Raw genomic sequence first — 12,796 nt, 5'->3', positions numbered from 1 at the left:
CATAATGTGAGCAATTATTGCCCATCAACATGAATATTCACATGGACACTAAGGTTCATTGGTGAAAAAGCCATTATTTAAAGTAAACAAAGTGAAATATTGCATTAATTCTGGATGGGCCCTGGCTACAGATACTGCAGATGACATTTAAAGTTATCCATGGGATACAGAGTATTATATAACACAAAATTATTTTAGTGTACATGGCTATGTATACTCTCCATTACTCTGAAACAAGACGTGCAGTGGCCTGTCGTTATCCTCTGAACGCATGTTACCCTAGAATTACACCACCTCATTGGAATTCATCACCTTTGGGATTAAAGGAAAGTTAATACAGTATATACAGTTTTTACCATGCAAAATGGTGTGTCTTGTTGCATCAAGGTCATACCAGTTATGTAAACCGTGGACTAAGTGATACACCATGAAATTCTGGATCACTTTTAAAAGAGAGAGAGAGGGAGAGAGAGAGACGTAAACCTCAGGTGCTGTACAGATAACAAGATAAATGTAACTATCTTAAATACGTACTATCATATTAAATTCAAAAACATTTCTAATAGGAGACCGGGTCTCTGAGAAATTTGGATTTAATCTATTTTTCTAACTGGCATTTCTTGCCTTTTTTGACCTAAGTATTAAAATCTCCATGGGTGCTTTTCAAGCTTATGAAAGAGACAGTACTGGCTAGAGACAGGCAAAGAATTGGGAGATGCTATGCAGTCCTAGGGCAAAATTTTCAAATGGACCTAAGTGAAAGTCAATAGGACTCAAGCTCCAAATTAGTTGTATAAATAGGACTTAGGCTCCTAAGTCACTTAGTGGCCTTTGAAAAAATTAACCCTCGCCCAAAAAGTGACAATAAATATGGCATCCTGGGGTTCCACATTTATTGTGTCTCATTGATTCCAGATCAGGTGAAAATGATTTTTTTTTTTTGCCAGCCCTGAAAACTCAGCCTAGGCAACAAAAATCAAGCTTCCCTCCTTGTGCATTATCACCAGTTATAAAAGTTCTGCAGGACAACCCCACTGTCAGCAAATTATAGCCTCCTCAGTCACCTCAGCTCAAGCCCAACCATCAAAGGGTTTGCACAAGTATAGATTGGAATGTGGTAAACAATTCTGTAAATGATGCACAAGGAGCAGTAGAATCAAGCTCACTCTGCGTTGCCTCCTGCATGGCTAACAGGAGTAAAAAGCAGTAAAAACTAATTTCAATCACTCACATCAGCAGATATGACTTTGACTACACACAGAGAACAGATCTATTGAGAAAGATGGCACCACTTTTACATAGTCTAATCTCAGAGCAGAATCACAATAGGATTTTCCTTCTCATTCATGTGTGAGAATAAGGTATGTTTCCCCTTGCAGTGTCCCCATGCATGGTGGGCATGAAGTGTACGATGTATGTGTTTCCACTGGTGAATCTGCTTTCTTTATGTTATATGTCGTAGATTCTAATTTGCTGTGTCATTAATGAATGTTTTTCATATGCTAGGGACAAAAGGGAGATATTGGACCTGCTGGAATTATGGGTCCACCTGGCAGGCCTGGTCCTTCGGGTCAACCAGGTCCACCAGGACCTTCAGTATCAGGTAAGAGAGGCCACTCTTAGCAGTCATCTTCCTCATCTTTCTTCCCTCACCCCCTCTGCTAGCCTGTATCATTCTGTTAAACAGGTATTGGTACAGAAACGTCCGTGACATTTTGTTTGTTCAGCTGCAAGCTGCCTGGGTTGAGGAAGAGACTTCCCCTGTGAGCAGGTTGTTCCGTGATTGTCCATTATGCTGGTTCTACTTCCTCTGAAGCATCTGTTATGGTTGCTAATATTTAAATAAAAACAGATAATCTGGCCCATAAGATTCCCTAAAGACCCTTAAATGTTATTATCAACTATTGCAACTTTGGTATCAACTTTTATTTTGTGGCACATGTCTAGCTTTCTTCATCTCCAAAGAGAAACAAAGCTGCCTAGGATTTGTGTGAATTTGTATAATTTTCAGTAATAAGACTCTTCCTCCCTCCTCCAATCTCTGCCATACACTCAAAACACAGAGAGCACAGAGGCATTTGCAGCACACATGAGAGAGAAAGTTCTTATCCTAAAACCCCATCCTGTGGTAATGGGCTTGAGGAAGAGGGAAAGCTATGGCAGCCTTGGAGGATTAGTGAGTCCTCATAGTAGATCCTGGGAGACAGGAGCCTTCCTCCTCAAAATGTTCCAGTTTACAAAGCAAGATTGATCCTTCTAATCACCTGGTGCAGGCTCACCCTGCACTGCTCTGCAAAAGAGAAGCATATTAGATATAATTGATGCCATAATAACAGCTGAGAGGAGGTGGGGGGGTGGGAGAGATGAAAAGGAGTCTCTCTCTCCTTCTTATGTGTGCTGCATATGCCCCTGCAGTCTCTGCATTTTGGGTGTATTGTGGAGATAAAGGCAGAGGTTGGGGGAGGGAGGAAGAATCTTATTATTGAAAAATATACAAATTCAAGCATATGAATTCACTCAAACCCTAGGCAGATTTTTTTCTCTTTGGAGAAGACAAAAGCTAGACATGTGGGACAACACAGAATCTGATACTGAGGCGGCAATAGTTGATATTAACAGTCAGGTTTTTTTCCCTAATGATTTTATAATGAAGCATAAAAAAGGGTGTTCATATTTTATTTTTTTTACAAAAACAAATGGCTGGAAACCAAGAGTGTCTTCAATGGGCACCAGCTGGTTGTGCTGCTGCTCATCTGCTCAGTTTTCTCTTTCCCTTTGCCGCCTCTTGGCTTATTCAGTGGGCGAGTTACCTTCTCTGCAGTGGCTTGGAAACAGTACACTTAGGGCTCTGGTGGCTGTTTGGTATTGGATCTTCATACAGCTGATGTCCCCCAATAAGAAACACCTAAGCATAGACTAAATCAGCTGGAAAATTTCAAAGCGATGTTTTCTCCATACTGCTGGGACGGCAACCAAGATTTTAAAGGTCCCACTCCACCCACAGAAAGCTACACATATCAGATTTGCTAATTACAAACCTTTTTGGTCCAATAATTTGAGTTATTATCCTAAAACCCCACCCTGTGATGATGTCCCTCCCCATAAGGTTAATATAGGCACTCTTAAGATCTGCTCCCACATAGCAATGAGTTCCCTGAACTCTCAGTGAAGTCTATGGGAGATAACTCAGCACCTTTAGCCAGATGTGAATTCAACTTACTGGTATTATGTAGTTCACATTCAGCTGTTCCCCTCTGAGGCTGGGTTTGTGTTCTGTACAGTAATGACATAACATGGCAGCCTGGTATTTTGCTTCCTAGGACAATTAGCAATAGGACCAAAAGGGGAAAGAGGGCTTCCAGGGCCTCCAGGGAGATGTCTCTGCAAACCCCCACAAAATGTGAATATCCCACCATATGAGGAATCCGTGATTGGACACAGCTATCCAAAAGTCCCTGCGGTAAGGCAGCTTGTTAGGAGGTTAAGTAAATGATTTTTAAGCGCTTTGATTTTAAAGGCACTGTGTTGGCCAAACTTCTGGATCAAAGGGAGAACTTGTCTAAATGTCATAAGTGTGCTTCAGCGTTTTATTTCTAGTGTATAAACCTTGAGAGTCAGTCTAGGTGAGGGACCTATATCCTATAACAAGCTCCAAGACTTGGTGTGTTTGGATACTAATGACTGTCTTGAAATAACACCGTCTTGGGTTTGTGGTTTAGCCCATTTCTAGGATTCCCTGTTTTGGGATTGCAGACGTTTGCTCTTACCTGAGTATATTTTAATGGGTACTGGATAAAGAAGGCAATCTTGGAAGCCATATCCCAATAAAACTGGGTTGTCATTGGTTGCATCCCACCACCTGCTGAGCAACGGTCCCTCCTTGGCAATCCTGCTGGCTTACTCCATTTGTCCTTACTCACTTGAGTGTTAAGAATTTGGATTTAAGTTTGCACTTATATGTCTCCTCTTCAAAGCCATCTTTGTGCACCGTTGGAGTCCCCTTATATCACCTAAAGAAAATTGGCATGCTGAGACAGATGCACCCATAAAAGACCAGGAGAGAGAGCTCCTGGTCTGGCTTGCTAGGTTTCATTATGAGCAGGATTCCAACCAGAGCTGGACAATTCAGTGACACCTACTCACATTTACAATTCTTCATTCCTTTCACAGCATGTCACAACCCAATATCCCCAAAGCTGTCTCCATTCTGGGAGCTCTTTGCCCTGGTCTACACTACGAGTTTAGGTCGAACTTAGCAGCGTTAGGTCGATTTAACCCTGCACCCATCCACACGACAAAGCCATTTTTGTCGACTTAAAGGGCTCTTAAAATTGATTTCTGTACTCCTCCCCGACAAGGGGATTAGCGCTGAAATTGACCCTGCTGGGTCAAATTTGGGGTAGTGTGGACGCAATTGGCCTCTGGGAGCTATTCCAGGGTGCTCCATTGTGACCCCTCTGGACAGCACTCTCAACTCAGATGCACTGGCCAGGTAGACAGGAAAAGCCCCGCGAACTTTTGAATTTCATTTCCTTTTTGGCCACTGTGGCGAGCTGATCAGCACAGGTGACCATGCAGAGCTTGTCAGCACAGGTGACCATGGAGTCCCAGAACCGCAAAAGAGCTCCAGCATAGATCGAACGGCAGGTACTGAATCTGTATGGGGAGACAAATCCATACTATCAGAACTCCGTTCTAAAAGACAAAATGATTAAGCGCAGCCAGACACCAGGGCAGTTAGAAGAGCACAGCAGGGCACGCTGTGCACCAGAGAAGCTTTGAAAACCAGTTTTATGACTGGCCAGGCTACGGAGTGAAAGTTCTGTTTTTCTCTCCTTGATGAAAACCCGCCCCCTTGGTTCACTCTACTTTCCTGTAAGCCAACCGCTCTCCCCTCCCCCGTTTGATCTCCACTTGCAGAGGCAATAAAGTTATTGTTTCAAATTCATGCATTCTTTATTAATTCATCACACAAATGGGAGAATAACTGCCAAGGTAGCCTGGGAGGGGTGGGGGAGGAGGGAAGCACAGGGGTGGGGTAGTTGTAGGGGCACCCCCTAGAATGGCATGCAGCTCATCATAGAAGCGGGATGTCTGAGGCTCTGACCTGGAGCGGCCGTTTGCCTCTCTGGTTCTTTGGTAGGCTTGCCTGATATTCCAGGCAGGACTGAATCTCCATTAGACAAAACTTAAAGAAGGGAATGACCTAGAGTCACTCCCATTTATGTCCAGGTGCCCCCGACCGACCTCACCGAGGCTGGTCAGGAGGAACCAGGAGATATCAGCAGACGGTACAATATGGCTGCTAACCGTCTTTGCTAACTTGCAAAGGCAAGAAGCTGCTGCTGTGTAGCACTGCAGTACCGCATCTGCCAGCAGCACCCAGGAGACGTACGGTGACAGTGAGCTGAGTGGGCTCCATGCTTGCCATGGTATGTCATCTGCATGGGTAACCCAGGAAAAAAGGCGAGAAACAATTTGTTGCCATTGCTTTCATGGGTGGGGGGAGCTGACGACATGTACCCAGAACCACCAGCAACAATGTTTTTGCCCCAACAGGCATTGGGAGCTCAACCCAGAATTCCAATGGGTGGCGGAGACTGCAGGAACTGTGGGATAGCTACCCACAGTGAAATGCTCTGAAAGTTGATGCTAGCCTCGGCACTGTGGATGCACTTAATGGTCTTAAGTGGGGACACACACAATCGACTGTATCAAATCGATTTCTAAAAAAATGACATTAAATCAACCTAATTTTGTAGTGTAGACATACCCTTTGTTGGCTTTATGTAAAGTATCAGCTCAGGTTTGCATGTCATTAACCATGGTTTAGTCTTGTTCTCTGTAACTGTGGCTCATGGGTTCAAATCCGTAGCTGTTGAGAAGACAAAACTGCCATTTGATTTCAACTGAAGTTAGAGCTACCGTGTTGGGCCTTCCTCTTTTAACCATGAATGCTTGACAGTTGCAGATTCAACTCTTGGTGGAGGAGGCAGACTCTAGTCTTCACTATCATCCTTCATTTGAATGGAAGGCATTTTTATTCAATGTTGCTTTTAATGGTGCTGAGTTTTGTTAGGGGCCCTGGGTTATTGTCATGCTATGTAAACATAAATTACCCTTGATTTTTTAAAAAGAACTCATTCTGTTTATCTTAGTGGAAATCAGGCTCAGACATTATGTTACTAAATCCATTTTCTTCAGATGCGTTCCATTTACTTTTTCTTAATTTAAAAATGTTTTGAATCCTGCTAAAATTAATTTGATTAAACTGCTAAAGAAAGAGATTACAGCTTAATGCCTCTTGCTGCCAAATTTCAATGACTGAGACATAAAAGAATTTGGGAATGGAGCAGCACATTCTATTTCTCCTAGTTTTGAACTAATTTTTCTATTCAATTAAGAAATTTGCTTTGGATAGAAACAGACACATATAGAGAAGTACAGATTTCTGTGCCAGTGAAGTTTGAACAAAATAATAAAAGCTAAGTAGGGGCTCTAGCAATGCAATTAATTGTTTATTTTGCAATGAATGTGTATGAAGAAATGTTGGCACACTCAATGTATCCCCCAAAACCCTTTTGTATGCATATGTTTTGTAATTGCTCCTGCAAATACCCATTTGTGTACATGAGCTTCTGCATAGGGAATGACTTGCACAAGCATTGTTGTGGGACTAGCTGTGCTGAGTTCGAAAAATTTGGTCCTAGGAAATTGAGGCACTAGCTCTTTAAAACTCATCTCTCTTAACTATTACTAGTTGTCCTTTGGTGACCTGGTGCACAGGTTTACATTTCAGCATAGTATTATGAATACAATGCTGCTTTTGGAATCAATCTATTAAATAATTGTTTTGTTTGATTATCAACATCAGTAGAGCTGTTTGTCAACCCTGCAAACTAGACCCCATGACTGAAACGCTGTTTGAAAGGATCCTTGGTGATTTCATTTTCTGTGTCCCAGATTTTTGTGGTGAACAATCAGGAGGAGTTGGACCGGCTGAACACTGAAAATGCTTTAGCCTTTCGAAGAGATCAGAGATCTCTGTATTTCAAGGATACCATTGGATGGCTTCCAATCCAGGTAAAAACATGATGATTGTCTCAGAAGGCATCGGATTTCATGAAGATTTATGTTCCATTTTCAAAACAAGATTTATGCTTTTGAGCTTTGGATTTCATAAAGAAAAATTAAAACCAAAGGAAATGCTCATTTTCCCCAGTGTTTGAGCACCTAATTATTTTCTATGGAAATTTCTCCTAAAAAGTGGAGCACTGCCAGAACTGAATAAAATTCTGGAATTCTTGTTTACATGAGTCTTAGCTATTGGTGATATTAACTTGTTAATGGTTTCAGGTTTTGGAAACCTCCCTGGGAACCTCGCTCAACTGGTGAACAAACTGGGGCTGCGTTTTGTGTATTAGAGTGGCAGAGAGGCTTTGGTATTTGACCCATAAGGCAAAACTTAACAGGTTTGCCAGAGTGTTTGGACCCTGTACAAAACCATAATAACTCCTGAGAAGTTGTGAAAAATACACATTTTGTACAAATGCCTGCAAATCAAAACCACTGAGTGGCACACAGCTGTAAGGGTTTGATCCAAAGCTCACTGCAGTTGACTTCTGTGGGCTTTGAATCAGGCCCTGTGTGAGACCCTTTTAGTACACACCTTGAAATAACATGATCTGAATACCTGGTTACAATGTTAAGCAGTTCCCAGAGGTTCCGCTGTACTGACACTTCCTGAAAAATGTCTCTCTGGAGGTGGGCTCAAACCAAACCTTCAGACATTCACTAAACTCTGAAGAAGTTTAGATCCAGATCCCAGCTTCCCAACTGGCTCAATAGTAGGCCAAACCAAATCCTGGAAAACCCCAAGCTTTGGCAAAGATCCCATTTGAATCCAAACTATGTGGCTTGTACCCATCTCTGTCACTCACTTCACCTTTTTAATGATAACAAGACTCTTATAGTTCAGTTCTGGTAATTGTCATGTGTTTGTTTGGATAGCTTACCCCTTTCTATCCTGTGGATTACCCTGTAGAGGATGGCAGCACCTGTGGAGATGGCATCATCCAGGATGGGGAAGAATGTGATGATGGCAATACTATTGTGACGGATGACTGTATAAGTAAGTCACATCTATGCAGTGTTATTTCTTTCTTTAAACAAACCATAATGTCAATCACATGTGCAGTCCATGATGTCTTATGTGGGACCTTTAGGCAACTGTTTGCAAACTGAACACCGATGTTGAAAAGGAAGGTATGACAGCTGCATTTTGAGTAGATCGGGCATGCAAGTTGCTATAAACCCTAGGCAAAATAATAACTTGTATGCAGCTTTTTATCTCAAAGGATCCCAAATATGCTTTTCACACTTCACAAACAGGAATCACCTCTGAGTTAGAACATGACAGATGTCTTTTAAAGGGCCCAATCCTGCAATTGATTTATGTGCATAACTTCCATGGAAATCATTGGGATTTTGAGTGCAAGACAGGGTAGTGCATCATACAAACATTTAGGACAGGAAGTGGAGATGACTGCTCTAACCAGTTAAGGCTACAGGTGAGGATTTTAGATAGGCGAGATCTAATTACCCAGCTGGGAATTTGTCCAGGATATTGGGACACAAATGTTCCTGTTTCTGCTAGAAGGATTAATAATGAGCCAGATCCTGGTCCCATTGAGACTAATTGCAGTTTTGCCACTGACTTCAGTGGAATCAGATTTTGGCTCCGTATGTGCACTTCTAGGTCTACCCAAGACGGGTTCATGCCAAGTAAACTTAGCTTTCATTTCACTGGTCACTGAAAGCAGAGGCCAAATGATAGCATACAAACATGGAGAATAACTTTAGAGCTACCTCTGCCATTCATCACTTCATCCTTTCCCTAGACATACAGCAACTCTTCACTACTTTCTAGTCACTTTTAACAGAAGAACGTAGGAGAGATGAGCCTTTTTCACAATGCAGAATGAGTGTTTGTTGACTCTGAAAAATACACGCCTCTTTTGTCCCTTGTACATCCACCCCCTTTCTTTGTGAGCACACTCTGTCCCAGAATACCCATGACATGACTATAGCATGCTATAAACTGAGTGTAGTTTCCAGTGACTAGAGCCCTTGTGACCTGTACGGTTATGACACTGATGTGACTAAAAAGCTGAAAACTAAGCACTCATGAAAACTAAACAAACATTCATAACTTTGTTCTGGTGGACCTACGTACTTCTGCCAGGGATTCTGCTTTGACTGAATCAAAAGAAAACAGCTTTTTGGATTGATTTAATTGTATAACAGATTAATTGTTCTTTATATAGAAGCAACAATTTCTGACAAATAGATAGCTGGTGCAATAAATGAGTTATTTCCCAGGGAGACCACCCTGCCTTCTAACAAATAAACAATTAGTAAATTACCAAATTTTCATAATTATCCTCAACTCCCCCATCCCTTCTGCATGCTCGTTTAATCAATGTAGTTTGCTTAACAACAATTAAATTCCCTTTAACTTTTGCCTCACAGCTAAATGAACATGGTCTCAATTTTTAAAGTTATGCTTAGAAAAATCACAGACTTTAAAATCAAATGCCAGTTATTGACCAGCCCAAAATGATTACAGTGATACAGACAGCAATTGCCACAAAAAGTCAAAGTTGGTTCACAGTTACCAATCCAAGGTCTCTCTGAATACCATAGTGTGGACCTAGTCAAGGTCTACTCCCACTTACTTGGATAGGTGACTTCCCGCTGCTTGGAATAGGAAATATTTCCACTGTCCCATCTTGGTAACCTTGCATGCATATTAATATTGCATTGGCAGTCACTGTACACAGATAAATGGGATTATTTTTTGTTGTTGTTATGGAGAAACAATAGGTCTACATAGCACATACTTGTGTAGGGAAACCTACTTTCAGTAGATATACTTGGCTATTATGGGATGGCAAGGAGAGAGCCAGTTTGGGATTTTCAAAAACACCTATATGATTTAGGAGCACTAGTCCCACAGGTTTCAATGGGATTTGTGCTCCTATGTCACTTGGGTGCTTTTGAAAATCCAACTCCCAAAGTTTATCCTAAGCATATTTTATGCTTCCTGTACCTTCCTTTGGTTAATTCCTAAAGCCCTGTCTAACCTAAATCATTCCCTTTCCCTAATCACTTAAATTTGAGTCAAAGAACATTCTTTATAACGAAGAGCAACCAACCCTTTTTGAGTGGGCAGTCTTTGTATGATGCCAGTTAGATCCCCTGTTTCATGTTGTGCCCTTAATAATATGGTCCTGCTTATCTTCCCTGCATCCTTGACTTGGTTGTCTCAGTTGTGAAAATGCCCTTTTCTTGCATGTTCATTAGGATGCCACCATGCTTACTGTGGAGATGGCTACCGACATGAGGGAGTAGAAGAGTGTGATGGAAAAGATTTTGGATATTTGACATGTAAAACATATCTCCCTGGGTATGGACAAACCTATCTTCATTTTATTTTTTGATTGAGCACTGAAAACAAAAGAATACTGCAAGAATGTATTTCACTAAAGCATGTGTGGTTATTAAAGCATGAATTGGAAATGATATTCATATATAGTCTAACTGTATTGTATTGACTTTTAGGGCTAAATTCAACTCTCAGCTACATGCATGTGATTCCTATTGTGGTTAATGAGAATTGGACACACATGTTGCATATATGGGCATAATTGCCCTTAATCTGTTAATATATCTTGGAAAATCTCAGCTTTCCTGCTTTTCTGATGTTATCATTAGACTAGTTTTCATAACATTTTCAAGAGCAGGCAAGTCCAGAATTTCTACTGTAAAAATAAGGACACTGTTATTTACATGGTAAGAAAGGAAAAAAAGGCACAAAGCTAATTTCATCCTATGCATGCCACCTTTACTGGGAAAGAGCCCAGCTTGTGGGTGTACCACCTGGGATTCCTTTGATTCTGAACCAGTCAGTCATATATTAGTGCAGGCATTTTCAAAGACCAGAACTATCTTCAAAAAATATTAAACAACAAATGCAAAGCTGTAATTCTGCTTGGCAGCATACTTCATTGCAACATCTGCTTATTGTTGATTTGCCTGGTCTGCATTTGTGTAAGTGGCTTCCTCTGGTCAGCATTTTACCTCCAATAGTCATACCTCTATCTCACTGTCAGGTATCATTACTATCTAGCAGGAAACATTTAATTTGTAAATGAAATTATCTGCAGAGTCCTCATAGTTTGTGAAACTATAATATGCTAATTGACAGGGATAAGAAACCACAGGACATTTCTGCAAACTGCCTGTTTTGTTAATCTTCATAGTGCAATTGCTGGAACAGTCACAGAATAAGAAGTTGCACAGCTTGATAGGATCAATTGCTTAGGCCAAGGTTTACAAAAGTGACTAGCTATTGGGGTGCCTGAATTTTAGATGACAACTTGAGATGTCTTCAAGGGGTCTGGCTTTCAGAATGTGTTGGGCAACTCCTTTCTGAAAAATCAGTCCCCCTTTCATTGTCTTAAGCTGGGGTACTGTAAAAATGGAGACACTGAAAACCACTAGTGACTTATGAGAAACCTCATCTTCAATGTGAAAGATCATTTAAATCGTCTTTTTTTAAAACCCTCATCAAAATTGCATTTGCATAAAAATCTCAGGGTCAGAGCTTTAGCTTGCATAAATCATCACAGCTCAGTTGAAATCAATGAATCTAAGACAATTTCTCCTGCCTCCTACACATGCACACATGATACCATAATAATACTTGGCACCTATATAGTGTTTTTCACCAGGTATTTCAAAGTGCTTCGCCATGATGTGTATGTATCGTTATCCCTATTTCACAGAAATGGACAGTTGAGGCTCGGAATTTAAGGGCGCAATCTAATGTCTATTGAAATCAGTAGAAAGACATTCATTGACTCACTGTGTTTTGGATTAGGCCCTATGTGATTTACCTAAGATTATACAATGAATTTGTGGAGGAAGTAGGATTCGAAAAATTCCCATTGACTTCAGTAGGGCCTGAATTTTACCCCTAGTGTATATTGGACTCTGCTGGATCAACTTCACTGGAAGTGAATGATGGTGAATGATGTAGAGTATAGCTGGAAATTGTACCCCTGTTTTGCTGTCAGATGTATTGGTAGTTGGTGTTTCTTGTCATTATATTTATGTGAATGGACTTGATTCCTCCAGAAAGCTACTGCCAGAACCCATGTACAATGTGTTGGCAATTTGGATACTAAAGGGTTCTAGCAAATTAGGCACAGCCAATCCATATACAAGATTTGTAAATTTATAAAGGAAAAGAAAATGCATTAATGGTCAAATATTTCATACATTGCAACTGATGCACATTCTCTTTTGTCTTAGGTCTTATGGAAAATTACGGTGTACTTATTATTGTTATATTGACTCTACACAGTGTCGGTATTTCACATGAAGGGAAAATGGAGGTGGGTAGCATCCCACATGTAACAGAAACACCAGGTGCTACACTATCATCAATCTGAGACGGACTGGGAAATCGACAAAACCTCTGTGTTGGGGGGAAAAAACAAATATCATGCTGCTGATGGCTCTTTGAGATGTGTTTTTTTTTTAAGTCTGACTGGAAGAAAATAGGACCACTGCATCCTGTCTTAACAGAAAAATGTCAAACAGCGTTTGCCAATAAGACTTGTGTTTCACATGGCTGCCTATGGGAACTGCTCTTTGTCAGAACCGCCAGACTAAACCACTGGAAAACTGAATTTCACTAAACAGGAATATTGTGTAACAAGACAACAAT

The 12,796-nt window shown here is 40.9% G+C and overlaps 1 protein-coding gene across 5 annotated transcripts in view; it reads left to right on the top strand.

The window, feature by feature from the left end:
* The window catches only part of COLQ (collagen like tail subunit of asymmetric acetylcholinesterase), a 69,953-nt gene extending 57,363 nt beyond the window's left edge, over positions 1-12,590 (top strand). For 2 of the 5 annotated variants that reach the window (XM_039521492.1, XM_039521488.1), the window contains exons 12-17: positions 1,507-1,603; positions 3,321-3,460; positions 6,964-7,083; positions 8,011-8,131; positions 10,366-10,468; positions 12,379-12,590. In XM_039521492.1, coding sequence (XP_039377426.1) covers positions 1,507-1,603; positions 3,321-3,460; positions 6,964-7,083; positions 8,011-8,131; positions 10,366-10,468; positions 12,379-12,448 — 651 coding nt within the window. In that variant the 3' untranslated portion in view covers positions 12,449-12,590. Of the gene's footprint in view, positions 1-1,506; positions 1,604-3,320; positions 3,461-6,963; positions 7,084-8,010; positions 8,132-10,365; positions 10,469-12,378 lie in introns of those variants that run through there. The other 3 variants (XM_039521489.1, XM_039521491.1, XM_039521490.1) reach the window with 3 other exon arrangements.
* Positions 12,591-12,796: the final 206 nt, after the last annotated feature.

Source organism: Mauremys reevesii, linkage group 2 (assembly GCF_016161935.1).
Source record: "Mauremys reevesii isolate NIE-2019 linkage group 2, ASM1616193v1, whole genome shotgun sequence".
Lineage (NCBI taxonomy): Eukaryota > Metazoa > Chordata > Testudines > Geoemydidae > Mauremys > Mauremys reevesii.
Note: the sequence above shows the minus strand (reverse complement) of the source record. Positions and strands in the feature narration are given on the sequence as shown.